The 22,915-nt window shown below is 36.5% G+C and overlaps 2 protein-coding genes across 2 annotated transcripts; both read right to left on the bottom strand.

Moving 5' to 3' along the window:
* Positions 1 to 145: 145 nt before the first annotated feature.
* Positions 146 to 14,701, bottom strand: smad4b (SMAD family member 4b). The gene is made up of 11 exons (XM_079608755.1): positions 14,579 to 14,701; positions 13,060 to 13,382; positions 12,788 to 12,962; positions 12,633 to 12,662; positions 11,817 to 12,029; positions 10,333 to 10,437; positions 9,081 to 9,131; positions 8,188 to 8,371; positions 6,851 to 7,019; positions 4,916 to 5,054; positions 146 to 3,740 (listed from the first exon to the last, which is right to left on the bottom strand). The coding sequence occupies exons 2-11, from the start codon at positions 13,297 to 13,299 to the stop codon at positions 3,529 to 3,531; spliced, it is 1,518 nt and encodes a 505-aa protein (XP_079464881.1). The 5' UTR covers positions 13,300 to 13,382; positions 14,579 to 14,701; the 3' UTR covers positions 146 to 3,528.
* Positions 14,702 to 17,254: 2,553 nt separating this feature from the next.
* On the bottom strand, positions 17,255 to 22,563 carry elac1 (elaC ribonuclease Z 1). The gene is made up of 3 exons (XM_079608286.1): positions 22,268 to 22,563; positions 21,025 to 21,501; positions 17,255 to 18,171 (listed from the first exon to the last, which is right to left on the bottom strand). Exons 1-3 carry the CDS (start codon positions 22,422 to 22,424, stop codon positions 17,690 to 17,692), a joined length of 1,116 nt encoding a protein of 371 aa, XP_079464412.1. The 5' UTR covers positions 22,425 to 22,563; the 3' UTR covers positions 17,255 to 17,689.
* Positions 22,564 to 22,915: the final 352 nt, after the last annotated feature.

Here is a 22,915-nt window from a genome sequence, read left to right as displayed (position 1 = left end):
ATCCAAAATTATATATATATATATATAAACGCTGCATTAGGTCTGCATACTACCACATTATGAACAAAGTAAAAGTCCTATGTTAAACATAACTAGGAATTTTGTTTATCTAAGGGATTTTTACCATCACACTGCAACAATGTTTCTGTATTTGATAATTTTATTGTTCTTTTATTATGTATATATACACATATGCAGGGACATGATGGCATATAAGTTGTATTCAAATTTAAAAATATATTTTATGATATGGCCTTACTGTCCTGTGGCCAAAGCACTGATATTATATATTTGCTGTAAAAAAGAATTAAGATTTTTATTTTTCTGATATTAAAGTTCCTTAATAAATTGTTTCATTTTAAACTCACTTACCGAAGTGCTTTGTCTGTGTGATTTGAGTTTTACCTTCAGCCAGGTTCATGCATATTTTTATGGGCTCCAAGCTGCTGTTGTGGGAAATAATCTGATTAAAATATTCTGGAGACATCTAATCAAAGTTTGGTAGTATAGAGTTATCCGTTACGAAAAATTGGTTACTGAAGTTATTGATCAATTTGACTACAGTAGAAAAAATATGCAATTTTATATAGTAACCAAACGTTAAAAAAATACAAAGCAGATTGTGACATTTAATAGTTTCAGAGAAAGTTTTCATTGTTAAATTACACTAATGACTGAACGTATTCAAAATGGTGGTATTCTCATATCTACAGTGTTTCAGTCATATGGTGATATTAATCTTCTGTTGATCAGATAAAGTCATTATGTTGATGTACATATCAAAAGAACATTAACAGAAAAACACTGGAAAATCTTCTCCTTCAAACTGAACAAGTCAACCAGGCTCAACAAGTCACTCGTTCACACACACACTCCAACTGTCTCTCTGGTTGAACTTGACACACAGGCTGTACTCAGAATGGAACACTTGCATAGAAACTATAAACTGCATACTTTTTTTTGTTTGTTTTTTAAATATGTGAAACGGTTTGTAATATACAATGCTAAACATTTAACCCTCAGGTGCTTTTCAGTGTTTTTATAACTTCGTCGGAATGGTATGAAACTTGGTAAAGGTTTTGACACTTTCTGTGAACACAGAAAAGGTGATTCGAAATGGTCCTGAATAAAATAGTTACACTTGTATTCTCTGGCCGCATTGGAAACAAATTTCATCTAGCGGAAACGTTTGGTTCGGACGAACAAAATAAATTTTTTGAGGCATCAAGCTCAAATTTGAAACACCACTTGTTTATATCGATGGCTTTGATTTTCTTGCAGTTTTAGAGTAAACATGTTTTGTAATATATATTTCATATACAGTTTGTAAATAGTATTTCTGTGCATTTTTATATAGCTTAAAACTTATTTTGCAATAACTTTTTTACGTTCACTTTTTTAAAAACTTATAGCAATAATCTACCAAGAGTCTTCTTTAAAAAGAGACCAAACTGAAGTCTGTGCTCCAAATATTTATGTGAGTTTAAGTTGGAAATTTCATTTTCAGGTCTATGCTCAAAAAGTGAATCAATTAAATACAATACAAAATATATAAAAAACAAACATCAAACTAAAATCTAATACATTAATTTCATCAGGAATTTCAGACATTTTTGACTGGCATGCGAGGAGCACCAGAGGGTTAAAACAGTGGTTTGTTATATTATTGTCAAATTGAGTCAAGTTACATGTTTAATTTAGCGAATTATCCAATTATCATCTTGAAAACTAATGCAATTTTTGCATTTGTAATCTTATTTTATATAATAATATATTTCATTTTGGTCAGTGTGAAATAGTCAAGAATGAGAAAATCATGGCTTATATTACATCAGTACTTCCATATTACTTTAGTCGTACTGAAAATAGAAGGTCAAATAGAGCATTATGCATTGTTCATAAATGCACTGTGAACACTATACTTACTGCATGCTCCAAAATATTAGTATGCCATTCTGAACACACCTTCAGATTCAATACTGTTGGTAACGCTTTGATTATTACAGGCCAACATGATCATGCATCAGAAAACAGATCAACAAATGTGCATACAATTAAAAGACAAGACAAAACTGGTTAGTATAAAAAAACACAGTTTTTCAGTATATCTAAACCAAAAATGAGTTTTATATCAAAGAAAAAATGCATTTCTAAAATAAATCATATTTCATGTCGTCTAATAGTGTAAAAAATGCAAAGAAAATACTTTTTTTTTTTTACCAACCAAATTCAAAGTTCAAAATCCATTGAAAAGTAGTATTTCACTGCAGATTACCACACTTCACTATTATATCTGTCGTCACTATATAATAATCTTCAGTGAAATACTACTTTTCAATCGATCTTGAACCTTGAAATTGATTGGAGTGTGTGGATTCTTCATTTTGTTTCTATGCACCCAGAAAATGCTTTATGTACACACTAGTGCAGGACTTTTTCATATTGTCTAATAGTGTGAAACAGAAGCAAGATGAGTGTGTTTTTGTTGTGACTGCACTCATTCGTCTGCTCTCTGAAAGAACCCGCCATACTGACACAGAGAAGTGATCGATAATGTTCCAGGAAAACAACCTTTACAAGTGATAGAAAGTAACCGAGTGCTTGATATAAATGAGTGAACATTAGTGTTATAAAAAATACTGCATAGCAATTTAAAACACAGACACACACACACACAAAGGACAATATTCTGGCCACATACTCACCGCAAAGATATGGAAATGCCAAACACAAGCTGAACACATTTTTGTGCAATAGCTATAATAAGCTATAATATTCATATTTCATGAATTGCATTATAAAACCATTTTAGAAATCCCGAATTTCTGTATAACTTCTGTAAATATGAAAACGGTCTCGTTCATGCAAAACAAGCAGAACAATTTTTGTGGAAATCCTTCATAAAACCACTCTTTACAGAGGAATTGTTTACAGAGGAATAGTTTTATGAACCATCAGCCGTTTAGTTACGTAATCCAGAATTTCTCAGTTAATAGTTGGTAAAAAACCATTCTTGCATAAATGACTGTATTCAATTTAATTTCATGAACCATCATTTATGAATGCAACAATTTATATTCAGAATTTTTGTGTTTGAAAAACATTTCAATTCAATGAAATAAAGGAAAATGGTTTTACGAACTATTATGAATGACAGATGATTAGTAAATTGTTCATATAAATAAATAAAGATCCAGATGATTTGCACATGGTTCGTCTTGTGTTGCACAGCACAGGATTAATCTCTGACGTCTGTATTCGGCTAGTGTGTGTGTGTATGTGGCCACTGTATACATCCGACACGACGACACTGGATTAAATGCAATGTGATATCATTTCTAAACGTCTCCAAGCGAGTCCATTTCTTGTGTGAACATCAAAAGTGAAGGTTTAAAAAGGGTCTGCATTCTGATGAGCAGTTCTGTTTGATCTAGTGTTGTTTTGTAGCATTGCTGGTGTTCAGTCTTATGTCAGTTGCCACGGCTACAGTCAGGTCAGTGAAGTCGTGTTGAGCTAAATGCACTGTCATCAGTCCAGGGGTTGCGGGTCGGCTATAGGCATGGTGTGCAGAACCTCGTCCAACAGCTGAAGGGCCCGGTGTAAATGAATTTCGATCCAGCACGGGGTCTCCTTGATGCTCTGGCGAGGGTAGTCAGGACCCCAGCCCTTCACGAAACTCATGCGCAGAATGCAGAGCCGCCGCAGGTCGTCCACACCGATGCCTGCCGCGGCAGACAGACCTGAGGATAGGCGGATCGGATCAAAATCAGTGCGTTTATTCAAAAACAGAAATGTTAATCATGAAAATCATTTGGTTCCAGTAGTTTTGTTTAAAGAAAAGAACAAAAACATCATGAAATTAATTTGGTTCCAGTATAAAGAAAGAGAAAAGAACCATTACCGGAACTGAACGTCATTTTTTTTTTTTGTTTAATCATAAATAAACGTTAACTGAACCAAAAGTCATGAAAATCATTTGATTCCAGTATTTTTCCTAAAAAAAATAAGATTTTTTTTTTTACTGTAAACAGAATTGAGTCATGAAAATCATTCAATTTGGTTCCAGTATAAAAAAAAGAAAAGAAACATTACTGGAACTGAACGTCATTAATATTTTTTTTTCCATCAGAAATACGCGTTAACTGAACCGAAAGTCATGAAAATAATTTGGTTCAGTATTTTTCCTAAAAAAAAATAAGGAAAAAAATGACTGTAAACAGAATTGAGATGAAAATCATTTCATTTGGTTCCAGAATTAAAAAAACTAAAAAAAAACTGAAAATGTTATGAAAAGTATTTGGTGCCAGATTTTTTTAAGAACTGTTAACAGAACCAAACGTCATAAAAACTATTTGTGTCCAATATTTATGTGAAAAATTACATTACCGGAACCAAACGTCATGAAAATCATTTGGTTCTTGTATTTGTTTTAAAAACAATTTAAAAGATAATTGAGACTTTGTATCTCTCTTGCAATATCCACTGTGAGATATAAACTTGCAACTGCGAGTTATAAAGTCAAAATTTTAAAATTTTAATTTAAAGTCGCAATTCCGAGTTTATATCTCGCAATTCAGAGAAAAAAAGTCAGAATTGTGAGATAAAAAGTCGCAATTACCTTTTTTTATTATTATTCAATGGCGGAAACGGAAACAAGCTTCCATAGAGAGTAATGAATATAATTTGGTTGCAGTATTTTTCAAAAAACTGTTACCAGAATTGAACATCATGAAAATAAGTGTTAACAGAACCGAATGTTATGAAAAGTATTTGATGGCAGTATTTTTTTTAAAGAACTGGCACTGAATAAGTTCTTAGATAAGATAATTTTATGGATTATTCCACAAATGACAATCTTTCAGTGTGCCACACGCAGCTCTGATTGGGCTTCATTAATAACGTATAAAAGCCTCACTGATAGCAGGGGCGATGCCCCCCACAGAGCCCGGTCCCGGGATGTTCCCCGCCACCGCAGCCGCCTGCGCAGACGCTGCAGCCTGAGCCGTCGCTGCCTGCTGCTGCATCTGCCGGTGACACTGACGCAGGTCGAACACCTGCACACACAACACACACACTGCAATCAGCACTGGCACAACACGATACATTCTGTGTTATGCTGGGTACACACCAAAAGATTTTTTACATCTTATAAGATTTTCAAAATGTGATAGACCACAAACATGAGGACAAAAAAATCCTAGATTTAACCGTTTTGCTCCTATAGTGTGTGATGTGCCATGATGTGACAAAGACAGAACAACACACACGAACAGAGTCTCGACTGTGAATGCAGAAAATCTCGCGAGACTTCAGAATAAGCATATAGGCGGACGATACGCAGGAAGAAATTCCGATGATAGTGTTTGGAATGATTTTCACAGAAAATTCACGGAATAAAAAACATTGTACCCAGCATTATATAGAAAGATATTCAATCTTTACTGTCTTTATTTATTCTTTATCGGATTTATTGTCTCTTTAGAAAGAGTTATTTAATCCCTCTATAGAACCTCACAGAACCCTTAACACTCAGCTTCCTGCAAGTGTGTGTGTGTGTGTGTGTGTGTGTGTGTGTGTGTGTGTGTGTGTGTGTGTGTGTGTGTGTGTGTGTGTGTGTGTGTGTGTGTGTGTGTGTGTGTGTGTGAATATGACCGTCTCTTCCATCATCTCGCTTTCTGATTGGATATTGTTTCGTGTCACGTGATAATCTCCAGAGCGTGTGCGGGTTTGTCCTCGGGGTTCCCCCCACACATCAGGATTTCTGAACATGTTGAATATTTACGATTCGCGATCGGGCCGCCTCCGAGCAGGTTCGGACACTCTTAACACACTTCACACCAAGGGAAAATCTGATAAGATAATCTGTAGAACCATCAAGATAATCGGGACATAGCTAGGATTGTCGGAAAGCGGGAAATCTGCCCAAAATCAGCCCGATTATCTTTTGGTGTGTACCCACTCAGCATTAGTTAAAGGACATGACATCAAATAGGATGCACACTTGTTAGTTCCACTGCACTGAAACAACAAATACTATGAAAAAAGATGACTTTTTAGATGTGGTGCATGGGCGGCATAAATTAATTTATACAAATTCATAGTGAAGTATTCAGTTAAATGCTGCTGTTGACTAGGTTTTGACTTTTTTCTCATTTTATTAGTTGCATTTAGTGTCCTTGTTTTACTTGGGTCAGATAAACATTGATAATTGTAAACATAAGTTATTATAAATGTATTATAAATATTCTGAAAATACAATAATATAAATTCATATTATTATTTAATATTATTAATATTCGGATAGTAAACAAATAATGCTGTAATATTATTATTTAATATTATAAATAATATTCTAATGGTAAACATACATAATATTTAATATAACTTGTTTTTTAATATTACCAACAGTACAGTTTACATCTAAAAAAATAAGTGTAGCTTAACTGGAGTATGAATATGTTCTATATGTTTGCATTTAATTATATTCATAGAGTCTTGGAAACATGATGGTTAAAGTAGTAAAACGCACAAGGATTGCATGTGTCCTATGATGTCCCATGATTCTCTGCTACATTGATAGAACAAATAACTGTTATTAACCCTTATGAATGTATGTGTATGACCTTGTATACGTGACTTGACAAAAAGTAATGTGACCGAGACAGACTGGCTCCACTCAAGGCAAGGTTAGCATGATAAGCAAATCTAAAGAAGTGACTCTTTAAATCAAGAGTAGCTTCCTCACACACCGTAGTATCTCCATGCTACTTTAAAACAATACCAGCATACTAGCATGTGTCAAGATGTTCGTTTAGTTTATCCGTGAAGACTAAATAACAGTTTGTGTTACCTTGATGTAGGCACTGGGGTAGATTTTGTGGACGGCGTCACCCGGAGCTCGTCCAGCCTCGCGGTCCAGATAATAACTCTGAACAAACACAGCGTGATCGCTGAGGCAGCGCACCCACACGTCACCCTCTCCTTTACACTCCAGCTGAACACCTTTACCGATGTGAAGCCTGGAGGAGACAACAACAGAGAGAGCTCGACTTGTCTGCAGGGAACAAGGGAGGATCATGGGTAGATCTGAAACTAATAAGCCGGAGCTGCAGGACTGGGTCATGCTGAATCGTGTCCTAACTAGGTCAAATCAAGGAACAGAAACTCCAGCATCAAGTCATTTTTCTGTTTCAATTTAAAGTAAAATATCAGTTTCACAACCATATTTTATGTTTAAAGTAGGGATGCAGCGATATTAAAATTCTGGGCCGAAACAGAAAATTCTGGATGCACTTGACTGGAAACCGAAAATGCTTTTTAAAAATAATTTCTTTATTATTTTAAATTAGATTTTTATTGTATGATTGTACTAGTATTATAATTTTTAATTCAATTCCATATTTTTTTAAATTATTATTTTCACTTAAACAGTAACAAAATAATACAATAATACTAATAATTAAACAAATAACCACACTTTTATTCAGTTATTTATTTTTATCAAATTATTTAAGTCAAATGTATATATTTTTTATATTTATATTTATTTTAGTTTAATCCTATTTTTATTGATTTATTTTTACACTTTTACACTGCTTTTCTCATTTTTATTTATTTAAATCAAGTTTAATTTATTTTAACCGTCAATTGTATTATTACATTTTAATTAAATAAAAAAATATATAATTTTTTTAAATTAAATGTGTTAATGTATTATTTATTTATTTTAATCAAACGTGACCCTGGATCACAAAACCAGTCACATGTCGCACGGGTATATTTGTGGCAATAGCCAACAACAAACTGTACACTTATCGATTTTTCTTTTATGCCAAAAATCATTAGGATATTAAGTAAAGATCATGTTCCATGAAGATATTTAGTAAATTTTCTTACCGTAAATATATAAAACATTTTATATTGATTTTTTTGCACCATTCCAGATGTTCATATAGTTGTATATTATAATCTCCAAATATTCTCCTATCATAACAAGCCATACACCAATGGAAATCTTATTTATTCAGCTTTCATATGATATATAAATCTCAAATTTTAAAAAATTGACCCATGTGACTGGTTTTGTGGTCCAGGGTCACAAATGTTTTACTTTAATCAAATGTTTTACTGTTCATTAGTTAACCCCTGCACTCGTGATCCAGTTAACTGATGGACGTAAGGCAATACCTGGCTCTCTCGATGGCCTCGGTGCGGTGGACGTTACTCAGCTGGCCGAGACAGAAGCGATCTCCACCTGAAGGGTCCACATATCCGTCCACCGTTACCACGGGACAGTTGGAGGGCACCTTAAACGTCTCGCCCACCTGAATGTCCATCTCAAAGTACGCAATCGAGCACCAGTAATCTGGAGCTGAGAGGAACAGCACAGTAGAATATGAGACCTGAATTATGCATATTTCAAATACTATAAATCTTAAACCATGGCTGCATAATATTTTGATTACTTCACTGACGGTGGGAAACTAAATACACTGCAGCGTGTAAGAAGACATTATGGTAGCAATACTACAGTTTTGCTGTAGCTCAACTAGAGATGAGCGGCACTAGTGATGACAAGGTGATGAAGTGCCGGTAAAATGAACTCCTCCACCTCTGTACTGCAAGGGGTTGTGGGTAATATTAGCCCATAATTCATCTACGGATACACTTTATCCATACATACTACAAGTACAAAGGAATTATTTGAATTAGCTTTAATATTTATATTTTCTGGTTTTATTTAAATTAAATTTCTTTTAGTTGTACTTTTTAAGAATATTACTACTTTTAGAATATTTTGGTTTACTTCATTATTAGTTCCGTTGTATTTAATTTATGTCCAGTGATTTTTCCTGCTAAACTTAAATTAGAAATGTTTCCTTTGCCAACTAACTGCAATTAGTTTTTCATCTAATATTTCTATTTTGTTTTATTTCATCTTTATTTCAATTAACAAAATACATTTTCAATACTTTAAGTTTAAGCAGTTTAAGTTAACGATAATAACCCTAATCCTTATCTCACATACAATCCAGTTTCTATAGTTTGTGAATGGGAAAGCAGCCTGTTTTATTCCTTACTTGGATGTGTGGATATGGGCGGCTGGAACGCCAGCTCATTGTGGACGGACCCTGAGAAAGACAGAAAAAGAAAAACATTTAGGGTGCTTCACACTGCCAGTTTAGTTCGAAACGGGACGTGGTTTGCCTGAATTGGTCATGTGAAAGTTGTCATTTGGCACCGGGGTACTGAACCCGACACTACCTGAAGGAGGTGATCTGACAGCCATGTGTAGTGTTGTCCGAATCAGAGTGCGGATCGGGCCGCATTCTTCTGTCCGAGCCCGGCCCGCGTCCGACAGAGCAGGGCCGAACCCGACCCGAGCCGGACAGGCATTAAGATATTTTTGTCCGAACCCGACACAGTTAAAATCTCATTTTCTCGTACTAATGACACATGTACGTTTGTTTGTGTGGAAAGCCCACTTTTATTAAGCAACTGTAGGAAGGCATTCGGAGATGTACAACAGATGAGCGCATCAGCGCACACGGGGACACAAACGCACGTAACACAGGCGCGCGCACATTATGCACGTCTTTCGTTGTCACGGCAACATAAACAAATTTCCGCACGCAGGAAGACGGATGTTATGGTAATATTTTACATTTATTTTCACAAAAACAAACCTTTGCATCAAGTAAAACGGGCCCATTGGCTATACCTACATAATACGCTTTTTTTACTTTAAAATGTTCAATGGTATCCATCCTCTAGTCCGAATACATAGTAGAGTGCACTCATTCAATCCCATAATGCACTGCAATTACAAGTGTACAAATGATGTATGCTCAAAGGATAGAGAGTGCCCATAATGCAGTGTGAGGGTCATGCCGGATAAATTCCCATGTTAACCAGAAGATGGTAAAGGTGAATCAGCCATAAATGTACTGCAGATATCATTAATGTTCAATAATTTAATGTACAACATAATTCAAGAAAAAATTGTCTTATTTGAAGTGGAATATCAGAAAGCCAAATCCTGACTGGACGGGAGGAGCTGGGGATGGAGGAGGGTAACTAGCTCCTGAGTAACACGATAATCTGCTGATAACACTGAATGGACCTCATATATAATGGGGATGCAGTGATGGGTGTCGTATTCCTATAGGCAGGGGTGCACATAACTGGTACGCAGGTAGGCACGACAAAAATCAGGAATGCGTAATGCCACTTGTGTTACTACGCACCTTTGCGTACTTTAAGGGTATTAAAACTTAGTGAGTATCTCCCTTAATGAGAGCAAAGCAGACAGTGATGTAGTCAGTCACTCACAGTACTGGCCCGTGTGAGGCAGGGGAGGGTGGTGCTGCAGGTGTCCGTTCTGATGGGGGATGCTGGGGGGGAAACTACTTCCCCTGGGCCATGAGCTGGGGGCATCTAATGGAGGAAAACACACAGATATCATACGGTCATAGAATATCATTACACATGGCATTTATCTATGCTTTATTACAGCTTTATTACTTTTTTTTGTTGCAGAATAAGAATGAGAATAAGAGATTTCTTTCAAAAACACAAACGCACGCACGCACACACACATATATATATGCCATGTACCATGAACATGTTGATTTGACAGTTGGGATATAACTCAAGATGCATGAAGTGGTGAATGACATGTACACAGGCAATGCATTCTGTCTCCAGTGGCCGCTGGTTGCACTAAAGCAGGGGTCGGCAACCTGCGGCTCTAGAGCCGCATGCGGCTCTTAAGCTCCGCCCTAATGGCTCCCTGGAGCTTTTTAAAAAATATGAAAATGGAAAAAATATTTTTTGTTTTAACCCTTTCGCACGTACGATCACACCGGTGTGATCAGTTTTGGCTGGTCCCTGGAGTGTACGATCACACCGGTGTGATTAGAGCGGTCAGTGCATCACGTGATCAACTGCTAAATTCAAACGTGCTGTGGCGCGTTGGCTGGCGCTGAGCCAGAGACGGACGCGCTCAGTGCTTGTCATATATCACAACTATTCAGTGTTTTCAACCACATAATGGTTATTTTAGGTTTAAGACATTTAAGAATCACATAAGTACTAAAAAAAACAATGAATTTGATGTTGTAAAATATACACTGATGTCTATGGAAGCGGCAATAATAATCCTTTATAATATAAAAAGACGACACGTTTTATTCATATCAGATACACATTGTGTAAGTAGCTTTACATTTTACCCTATTCTTCTCCCAGTTCACCAGCCACTTACTTTCATGTATTTCGGGAGAAGTGGATGAATTGACGTGTTGTAAATCCAACAGATAAGTTACAGCTCAACTAACGCGATCGTTATAAAGGTGTTTATACAACAAAACACATCCACATGCACATATTTGACAATCGGAATATCAGTGTTTCATACTATAGATAATAAATGTGTGAATATTTGTAATAAAAAAGGAAAAATTACATGAAAGCAGATCATCATTCATTCAGCGCTGTGTTGTGATTGCGCTGTGTCACGTGACAAGCAATGACGCGTAACCATGGAAACAATAAAGTGACAGATTCGAAACAAAGGTCGCCTTGCTCATTACCGGTATGTATTTGTAGCATACTTATCATTTTGATACTAGGGGGCTAATAAAGCTAATATAGACACTAACAGCACGTGTTGCCTTCATTATAAGGCTTATATAAGGCTTTTACTTTTTTGCAGCTCCAGACAGATTTTTTTTTTTTTTTTTTTTGGTCCAATATGGCTCTTTCAACATTTTGGGTTGCCGACCCCTGCACTAAAGGATGAAGTAACGACTTACTGGTTGGACCGGCAGCCATGCTGGTGAATGCAGAAGTGGAGGCGGAGCCTGTGGAGTCAGCTGGGGGCAGGAGGGCGGGGCTGTTGAAAGCGTCGGGTGGAGCAGAGGAAGTGCCAGTGTGTTGGATGGTTTGAATACCATGACCTCCATCAGCAGATGAATGTGACGGCTGACCCTCGAACTCATCCTTCACCATGAGCTCTCCACTCGGACCTACACATATCAATGTGAAAGATTACTTATTCACTAATCTGCAATGGATCATATACAGTTATTCGATCATTATCCCAAAAATAGATACCATTAGGAAACAAAATGTAAATTATCCTGCTTATTTCGCAGCTACTTAGAAAATAAAGTAAATAAATGGACATGAAATATTGAGGAGTTTGAATTATTTAACTACGCCAGAAGAAATAGAGTGTGGAGTGATGCGAGAGAGAATGGGGTCGATATCATTTTTTTATATCTGTGAAAAAAGCCTCTAATGCTAAACAAGGCTGCATTTATTTGATCGAAAATACAGTAAAAACAGCAATATTGTGAAATATTATTGCAATTTAACATTTTTGCTGCTTAATATTTTTTTGGAAACCATTTTTTCAGGATTCTTTGATGAATAGAAAGTTCAAAAGAACAGTATTGAGACATTTTTTTGTTGTTGTAACATTATAAATGTCTTTCTTTCATAAAAAAAACTTTGAATGGTAGTGTTTAATTACACAGTTTAATATTATTTAACAACTTATACAAAAAAATATATGCCATAAAATATATATACTGTACATATAGTAGTCCATAAAAGTGCACCCTTACCTGGGCCGCCCAGAGTCAGGACAGACAGATCTGAAAATGACAGAAACCATATATTAATAGAAATGATAAGAATATGAAATGAACATGGGCACTGGAAACCAATTTTTACCATGACAAAGTTTCAAATCACAGCAAGACAACAGAAAGTAATTCACCGATGCTTGGAGACACGACCCTCTCATAGTGATATGGGTTCACACACACATTGTCGCATTTCAGGTCGAAGGCAAACTGGCAGTACTTCACGTGCTTCAGCTCGTTCTTGTGCAGATCGGGCCATCGCCACAGCCGTGTGTATATGACATGAGGAAACCCTTTACGACCGGCCACCTGAAGAGAAGATAGAGTCTCATACAAGTAACTTCCTTTTCTAACATCCAAGATAAACTTAAGACCATAAAATGCTGTATTTTCTCGAGAAACAGACCTGCAGTCTCCCGTCCAGCGTGCGCTGTATAGTCACACATTTACTGGGATGAGCTCCGTTCGTAGTGATGGCAGTGATCAGTGAGTCTAACTCATCTTTCTTCTCTTTCAGCTTCTTCACCAAACTTTCTATCGCTCGTTTGGCGAAAGTCTCGCTCTCTCCTCCCTGTCGATGGCACATGAGACTGTGGACGATGCTCAGACAGGCATCATTACTGGTGGGTGTGCTGGAGATGGACATGCTGCTGGAATACACTCAACGTCCTTCAAACCTCTCGAGCTCCTGTCTTCACACCGTGATGTTGAGACGTGATCCACACTGTCCTAAAAAACACAGAGAGACTGTCAGCACGACTTGTTCACCATGAAACAAAAACTGACCATTCTTTCTTTTTTTTTTTTATGGCACATTGCCGTTTTGTTAAAAAAAAAAAATTTATTCATGCGCCCTTGTAATCTTTAATCAAAATAACTTTCCCTCCCTCTTGATGTGACAACCTGTCACTCACATCACATAACGTCATCGATCCAATCAATTCCTGATTGGAAAAGTCCCACCCTACATTTTTCCATGTTCATGAAGAGGTTTCACTTGAACATACGTCACAATAGGGAAGAAAATACGATTGTAACCTCTGTTTAATGCCAACTTTAATATTAATTATTTTTACACTGTGCTTTATAAAATAAACATACAATTATATGTCATGCCTATAAAGCACATTACACTGCATTTAATTAGACAAACATAGTATATATATATATATATATATATATATATATATATATATATATATATATATATATATACACAGACGGGTGAAACTCGAAAAATTTGAATATCATGTAAAAGTTCATTTATTTCAGTAATCCGACTTAAAAGGTGAAACTAATATATTATAGACTCATTACATACAAAGTGAGATTTTTTTTTGTTTAATTTGTTTAAATATTTTTTTGATATTTGTTTAATTTTGATGATTATGGCTTATGAAAACCCCAAATTCAAAATTAAAATATTGTGAATAGGTTTTCATAAGATGTAAGCCAAGAAATTTGCAAGATCACCTGTATTATCACCTGTATGTGTGTGTATGTTTATATATATATATATGTGTGTGTGTGTGTGTATATGCATGAATATACATTCACATACATACGCACAATACACTCATATATGCATGTACACATGATACTGATTAATCTGTGAATTAACATTTTTGTTCTCTGTCAAACAGTGACGAACTCATACTGATCTATCAATAAATTCTAAACTCATCAAAAGCACATCATTACACTTCATTATTGTAACAGTCAAATATGTGAACGTGAATAATAATAAATCACAGTTCACTGTGACAATACAACTGATCTCACTGTGAAGCTAACGAGCTAACTGGCTAACAGATACTCCCTAAATATGTGGGGAATGGACAAATAAAGTAGCTACACGAGTGCTATAGTAAAATATTAGCTAGATATCAAAAATAAAATAAGAAAATATCAACAGAAACACTTACGATTCATGGAGCAACGACAGGGACATTGTCTCTACGTAAACTCAGTGATGTCATCATCGCTCGAGTGACGAGCGTAAATAAGCCCCGCCCACATAGATGATCTTCTTGCTTCATCATGTCTGTAAACTACTGGTGTAAAACTGCTGGCTTAAATATGTTATATACTACTAGGAGGACGATACTTAATCTTACTAAACTCTACTTGGTTGCACTAAGTTCTCAATAGCATACAGTCTGCACACTTGTTCTGTATGCACAGAAGTCCTGGAAGACCTACTACATTTGCACACTGCTTGAAAATAATGCACTGCATTTGATTATTTCCATTGAATGAGTTAGAAGCAATATCTGCAGCACTTTCACTCAGTTTTTGACCCAACTAAATTATGTGACAAGCATACAATTGTTTGAAGCTCCTATTATATATTGCATACGGTTTCATATCATTTAAAACAGTATACACTATGCACCCAGTATACATTATACTGTGCGATAAGCACTCCACTTGTGTACTGAACATCATTTAAGACACTACTGGACTAGGATTTCTTTTAGTCTTTAAACCTGTATGATATAAGCATAATCAATCGTACTCCTGGAAGTCCATTTCTGTATAAACGATTGTCATTTCTGCAGCAGTAGCAGAACCAAATGAAGTTGTAAATCTGTGTGTGAGACTCAACTGGGCCTGACATGACACGGATCAAGAAGATACAGCGTGAGTTTAGAGAACAACCTTGACAGATGGGGAAGTGTTTGGAACTTCATTAAAAACAATTGTTTATGCAATTTTCTTTAGTGCCATTAATGACACAGACATTGCATGCTTTATTTATACTGTTTACCATATCAGGCATGACACACAGCGTACATAATACTTCAAATAGTTTTAAAAATTCAGAATAGAATATTCAACCTTTTGACAATATAGTGAGATTATGCATCTCATACTCGAAGAAGTGTGTGTGTGTGTGTGTGTGTGTGTGTTGGGGGGCTCTAATAATTCAGAGGCCCAAAATGGAGTAAAAATATGCAATTTGGTGCAAATGTTGTTATTTATATGTCCAAAAAAGAAAGATGAGATTCTGATAGATTTGAATATAAATCAACAGTATACCATATACTTACATAAAATGCATAGAAATATCAGTCGTCACTCTATATCTCCCAATAATATGTCATATTAAGATGATATTTAAATGCTTAGTTTAATGATCAAAGCTCTTTCGTTTTAGTTTTATTGTGGAGGCAAAACACAATAATGATTGAGAGATGAACAAATAAACACTCCTCAAAAGCCTGATGATCATATTTTATACCGTGCAGATGTAAAGTAGCTATTAGCTAATTCTGGTGCAATTACTTTTAATTGTGCATTGTCCCTGAAATAAGAAACAAAACAAAACTAAATGAAATACCGTATTCACATTTTAACATGACTTTCCTAAATAATGATGAATGGGTGATCAAGAAAAGCGAAGTTGCTTCAGTCCAAGTGTTCATCTTGAAATATTACTAACAATATAAAAGTTATTCTTACGTTTACTTTATAAAAATCATAACATATTTCACAGTAAAAAGACAAGTGAACCACAACTTGAAGTGGGACACTTTTACAATTACACTAAAAGGCCTTTTACGTGCTAAAAACCCGATAAACTATCAATCAGACAACAGAAAGCATTTAGTAAATTGTGTGCAAAAGATGTTTTGATGTTTATAGGCCTTAGACGCTCATGTATCAAACATGATATAGTAGACTTTATAGGGTTAATATCATCATCATCATACCCACAGAACACAAAAGCAGTTCATACATGTCATTATAATGTGTAAGGTTGGAAATAATCCAAGATTATTTCAAAGCAACAAAGACATTTGCTTTTCACTAAGACATTTTTAGCACAGCAGTGATCTGGGCCTGTAGGCCAGATGTTTGGGACAATAGAGAAGTTGTGATCATCTGATTGGTCAGTTTGAATGTCTCACACCTGGGTGTTAGTCACATGGTCGGGGGAAATGTCAAAACAAGATTGCAATTGTTCTTCTGTCTCTTTTCTTTGGATGCTGAGCTGGTCTTGAGACAGAGTTTGGCTCTCTCTTTCTCTCTCTCAGGTAACATTTTACGTTTATGCTTGGTATAAATGGTTTAAATTATCATTACCTTACATCCATGTTGTAACTATATTAAGTGTAAACATAACCTTATTGCACATTGAACCTTTTTAATTCATGGAGTCAGATTAAAACGAGATAATTGCATATGAGAACATGTGTCTTATTTAACCAAAATTACTTTGAGACACTGGAAAGAATTGAACACGCGCGTCCTTCACCGGCTGTTCGAGAAACCGGAAGTTGGGCCGAATAGCCGGCTTTTACAATGTGGATCAAAAAAGTTCATCAAAGTTGTCCTAAGACAACAACGAGTATTGTTCAAAATGAATGTATAACTTTGATGAAAGGTTTTGATCCACTTCAAATGTTGACTGCTGTAGACCAGGCCGAATCAAGTCAAGGAAAGACTTACCAACCTCAGTCCACTGGTCAACAGTCTCTGTTTTTGCAAATAAAATGATTACCAATGATTAAACATGTTTAAATCTCGCCTGCTCATGAATAATTGCACCATGCATATACTCACACGCATTCATGAACTCACCTCTGAATCAATAACAGTGGAAAAATGACAGACTTTATTAAAACATTTCCTTATATTAAAACATAGCCATTGGAAATTGCATCCATACATAAGTCTTAAAGGGATAGTTCACTTTAAAATGAAAATTCTGTCATCGTATACTCGCCCTCAAGTTGTTTCAAACCTGTATGAATTTCTTCTTCTGCTGAACACAAAGGAAGATATTTTGAAGAATGTCGGTAACCAGACAGTTAACTGGTCCCATTGACTGCCATAGTATTTTTTTTTTCCTACTATGGAAGTCAATGGGAGCAGTTAACTGTTTGGTTACCGACATTCTTCAAAATATCTTTCTTTGTGTTCAGCAGAAGAACGAAATTCATACAGGTTTGAAACAACTTGGGGGTGAGTAAATGATGACAAAATTTTCATTTTAAACTTTTAAACTCAAACTATCCCTTTAAGAGTAACTAATGCATCAGATTCCTTTTGAGTGCAACCGGCAGCGTGAGAAAGTCTTCAGCGAGGATGACCTCAGTGCTTGACCCCTGCAGCACGAGCTCAGCTTGTCTCTTGAGCTCCGTCACGTCGTCCTCCCCGTCCCGCCGCAGCGCTTCGGGTTTGTAGCGTTGACTGAAGTGGTGCAGGACGAGTGTGTGCGCCCCGCACGCGAGCGCCACCGCCGCAGCCATACTGGGAGTGCTGTGTCCATGATCCAATGCCTTCTCACGCTGCCCGTCCTCCAGCGTGGCCTCGTGCACCAGCACATCTGCCCCCTGACACGCGCTTTTAAAGCCCTCGCCCAGTGCCCCGCTGCAGTCCCCAAAAACACACACCTTCCGGCCCTTCAGCGCCGGCTCCTGCACCTCGCTGGCGGTCAACACACGTCCACTATCTAGAGTCACAGACTGTCCGTTCTTCAGGCGACCGTACAGAGGTCCCGGTTTCAAACCTATACAAACAAAAGCAAAAGATAATGAGAAATACAATTTTATTTTAATCTTACAGTTCAATCAATGTAGTAAAATACTTAATTACTGACATTATGTGACAGCCAGATGTATATAATGTGGCAAATCTCAACTGCTTGATTCTTATATCAGCAAAAAAAACATAAACGCAGAGTAATATATTAAATGGTTCTCTGTATAAACATTTAAAAAAGTTCTCAAATTTGACGACGCATCTATAATATGGTTTGTTGAAAATAAATCTAACAGACAGAGTTAGGCTAATGTATTTTTCTGAATACGCATTCTGGCATTTACGCCGTCATCACCCGGGTGAAAAAGCCTGAAAAACTTTACAATCAAAAGATTTTGTGTAATTTGTTAACGAGAATAACAAAAAAAAGTGAGTACCACAGTATTCTTGAACCCTCTGGAATCGTTCCGTCATTTTAGACCGTTTTTTTTTTTTTGACATAAAAAAAAAAAATCACGATTAAATGTTATGAAACTCTGTGACTGTTGTGGTTGTAATAAAAAATACTCGCACTTTTGTTGTTCGCGGTCAAAAATGACTGCCATAGGAAATGAAAGGGAAATATGAAAATACAGAGAATTTTTTGTGAGTGCAATCTACAAATCTAGGGTTGGGTATTGTGAGAATTTTAACGATTCCGATTCCTAATTTCGATTCCAATAAGGTAAAAAAATAAATAAGATATTCTCATTTAGACTTATTGCTAAACATTTAATTGTAGCTGAATATCATGAACAGAAATCAACAGGCTAAAAACACTTACACAAGACACTTTTGCCTGTGGTTTAAAAATACCATAGAAGAACAACTAGCATAACTTATAGGCCTATAGATTTCAAGCATTATTAAAGACAAGTTAACACTCGGTAATGGAAAAAATAACGAATCATAAATGAATTAGCAATCGCGACAAACAGGTACAACTGAACAAAGATATACACAGTGTTTTAAGATTTTCAGGTATTATTCAGGTACAAAAACTAATCAAATATAAAATAACACTGCACTTTATAAATAAAATATACATAAAAAATATATTTACAAAAGTTATTCAGTCAAGAACGAGTGAATTCGCTCTTTGTCTTTTGTTGTTTGATTAGTGTTATTATAGAGACACTGCTGTCACTTTAAGAGTTGCCCAATATAGTTACACACGCCTGCAGCACTGAAAACACTTGAATGTTTTAAAATCACTTTTTCATAAATGTGCATTCAGTTGTTCACAATTAAAATATGGCCCTGTTTACATCTGGTATTAAGATGCGTTTCAATCGATCGGATCACAAGTGGACGACACTAAATACAGGAGTAAACGGGTCTAAAGCGTTTTGAGCTTGTCCACTTTTGACCTCTTCCAGAGATAGATGAAAACACATTCGACTGGATTGCTTTCGTAGTGTAAACGCTCATGTGGTCGAGTGTGTTCAAAGTCAAACAGACACAAAAGACCGTCTACTCTCCGTCTACTGATCTAATGAGTAACATTCAGAGCCGGACAGTAACGGAGTAAATTTACTTGAGTACAATTTTGAGGGATCTGTACTTTACTCGAGTATCATTTTTGGGGAGTACTCATGACTTTACTCAAGTACATTTGAGAGGCAAATATTGTACTCTTTACACCACTACATTTATATCCATAACCGTGAGTACTGAGTACCCGTTACTTTTTCTAAAAAAATAAAAAATAAATCTCGGAAACCCTCAATTAGTTGTTTCCCTCTCAAACGTGACTGGATTGTGCAGGCGCCACTGATTGGGACAGCCTATCAGCAATCACCTTTTAGAGGTGTGGTTCAGAGGTGTGTCAGAACATTGCTATATTGCCGCCTTTGCTGGTTTAGGTTTATTGATTTGATTGATGAAAAAACAGAGAAACTCACATGTACACACAATTGTTAGTTCAAATGTGGGTGCAAAAAATCCATTAAAACTCTAGCAGAGGTTTGCCAGAGCGTTGCTATTGTGCTATTGCCTTGTGGGCAAGTGCGAAATGTTAAATAAAGCAACGTGGTAAAAAGATGAAAATTACTTGATTTTACTTTCAATTCCTTTTACATTCTCCAAGGTTTTCACATTAACATTTTTCATAACTCCATGTAGGACGTTTCTGTACATAAATGTAAGCACTGTGGCAGTAGTAATGCAATATTTAGAAAATGTACTCTTGTACTCTTGATACTCAAGTACTTTTTAAAACAAGTACTTTAGTACTTTTACTTGAGTAGACATCTGACTGTAGTACTTTTACTTGTACTTGAGTAAAATGTAGCAGGGGGTATCTGTACTTTTACTCAAGTAATGAAGCTGTGTACTCTGTCCGCCTCTGGTAACATTATGAGAAGAGCTCTAGCCAGACGGGATTTAAACTGTCGGCTGAAGACCCAAGTTTGATTTGAAGAAGAAAAACGCACCAAGCACAATGTTCTCTCACCATTCCTGATTTCTAACACACACTCACAGTGTTCGGCTGGTCTTGGGGTTGTCAGAGCAGAAACTAAACCTGAAGATCTCTGTATGTTTTTCTGTCGTCTCCGGGTGCATGTATTTCGTCCATTAGATCGAATGATCTGAATAAGGCCATACATGTAACCGCCCACAGACCCTTCCCTCAAAGAAATCAGGACAGAAGTGTTTGAAAGTGGACAAAAGAGACGGATTAAAACACCAGGTGTAAACGCTATGTGATCCGAACAACCAAAACTTATCTTAATACCAGGTTTAAACAGGGCCTATGAAAAACTTTACTAGATTTGCGATGTGGAAAACTGAGAATAAGTCCATGAAAAGGGTCCATTCTGAAAAAAAACACTTAGGTTACCTAGTTCTTTCAACAGGTCTGTGTTCAACCGTCCCGGGCGCTCTCTTTCCTCCACCGAGAACCCGAACGATGGGACTCTGTGATACAGCTTAAACGCTTTAACCACAAACTGTGTGTCATCAACGAGGTCATAGCAGTCAGTGTGCGGGTCCAGGTGCACGGTCCTGCCGGGACGCTCCTGTGGGTGAAGCGCATCACTGCTGGAGGTCAGCGCAGGACTGAGACGGCCCTCCGCGGGACACTGCTCCTCCGACGGCTCCAGCTCATGCACTGCATACGGGAAGAGCAGCTGAGAGCTGGACAGCTCTAACGCCACACGAACGAAGTGTCGTAACCCTCGCGGCCCGTAAACGTCCACGCAGGGCGCAGGATGGTCCGGCTGGGGGTTCGAGTTCAGACTGATGGTGCACAGCAGACCAGGGAGACCAAACAGATGGTCACCGTGGAGGTGAGAAATGAACACTTTGGTGATTTTGCCTGGAAGAAATTAAGAGGAGTTAAAACTTTATTTCAGATAAATGCTGTTTATTTTGTACTTTCTATTCAAAAAAGGTATTTTGAAGCAGCATAATGGTTTTAAACACTGATAATAATCAGAAATGTTTCTTGAGCAGCAAATCATCATATTAGAGTGATTTCTGAAGGATCATGTGACACTGAAGACTGGAGTAGTGATGCTGAAAATTCAGCTGAAAACACTAATTAAAATATATTCAAAAGCAGTTATTTCAAGTTGTAATGATATTTCAAAAAAATAACTATTATTACTGTATTTTTTGCATAATTCAAATAATTTTGCAAATGAATGCATAGTCTGAGCATAATGAGACTTCTTTCACAAACAGTAAAAAAAAAAAAAAAAAAAAAAAGTACAGACCCCAAACTATGAACATTAATGTTTATTTATTCCAATAAACATATCGATTTGGTACATTTTATGTATAGCACTTTTCAAAATATATAGCAATACAAAACAAAAATTGTCAAAATGTTTTCGTTACCATAATGCCGTATTTACTGTGGTTATACACATAGTAAATGGCTGAAAAATGTAGGGCTTTCTTATAGCATCAAATAATTAATATTTCTTTGTTTATTTTAAAATCTGTATTTTTGACAGATTCATGAGATTCATCCAAGAAGAGGACGATCATGCAACACGTGAATATAAACATGAAACTCCTGATTCAAAATCAAAATGGATCTAAAACAGCAGTAAAGTAAGTAGATAAGAGTGACTGACTTGCTTTGAGCGAACTCCTCATGAACTGAGTCTGTGTTCCTTCTCCACAGTCGAACAGCCAACTCTCCCCTTCAGTGCGCAGCACGAGCGCGGACGCGCCGCGGTTAGGGGACGGGTACGCGGATCCGGTCCCGAGGAACGTGATGTCCATCGACATGCTGCTGTTCTGCACACATGTGGCGGAGAAATAACGTGCACACTGGAAACCTAAACGTACCCCATAAACAGCTGAACGGCTCAATGAATCAACATCCGGGGTACGAGGTCATATTTGCGTACTGCATACTGCACACTACACTATGGAAGACCATTTGCGCCAAATAAGCAAAAACAAATCGTGATTTTTGTAAATCATAATAATGACATAAAAATACAAAATGTTGACATGCTGCTAAGTCACACGTATGAAGTAAACAAAATCGAAATTATGAAAAAAATCAAGAGAAAGTCATTATTATGATTTTGTGATATGACTAGTCATAATTATTATTTTTGTCATAATTTAGCTGGTCATAATTATGACAAACAAATTATGACTTCGTATGCGCTTCCATAGTGTACACTATACACCCCTTACTAACCATAATTATGACATTAAAAATATATATGACTTAGTATGCACTTCCATAGTGTACACTAGGTCTACAA

This window comes from Phoxinus phoxinus (genome assembly GCF_949152265.1).
Source record: "Phoxinus phoxinus genome assembly, chromosome: 3".
In the NCBI taxonomy this organism is placed as follows: Eukaryota; Metazoa; Chordata; class Actinopteri; order Cypriniformes; family Leuciscidae; genus Phoxinus; species Phoxinus phoxinus.
Note: the sequence above shows the minus strand (reverse complement) of the source record. Positions and strands in the feature narration are given on the sequence as shown.

Coding starts and splice junctions, on each gene's coding strand:
- smad4b (XM_079608755.1), bottom strand. CDS start 13,299: ATGTCCATCTCCAGCACACCCACCAGTAATGATGCCTGTCTGAGCATC. Junction 12,663..12,787: donor GGTCGTGTCTCCAAGCATCG/GTGAATTACTTT, acceptor TGTCATTTTCAG/ATCTGTCTGTCCTGACTCTG. Junction 8,372..9,080: donor GCCCATATCCACACATCCAA/GTAAGGAATAAA, acceptor TGTTCCTCTCAG/CTCCAGATTACTGGTGCTCG.
- elac1 (XM_079608286.1), bottom strand. CDS start 22,424: ATGTCGATGGACATCACGTTCCTCGGGACCGGATCCGCGTACCCGTCC. Junction 21,502..22,267: donor GAGGAGTTCGCTCAAAGCAA/GTCAGTCACTCT, acceptor AATTTCTTCCAG/GCAAAATCACCAAAGTGTTC. Junction 18,172..21,024: donor AGACCTGTTGAAAGAACTAG/GTAACCTAAGTG, acceptor TTGTTTGTATAG/GTTTGAAACCGGGACCTCTG.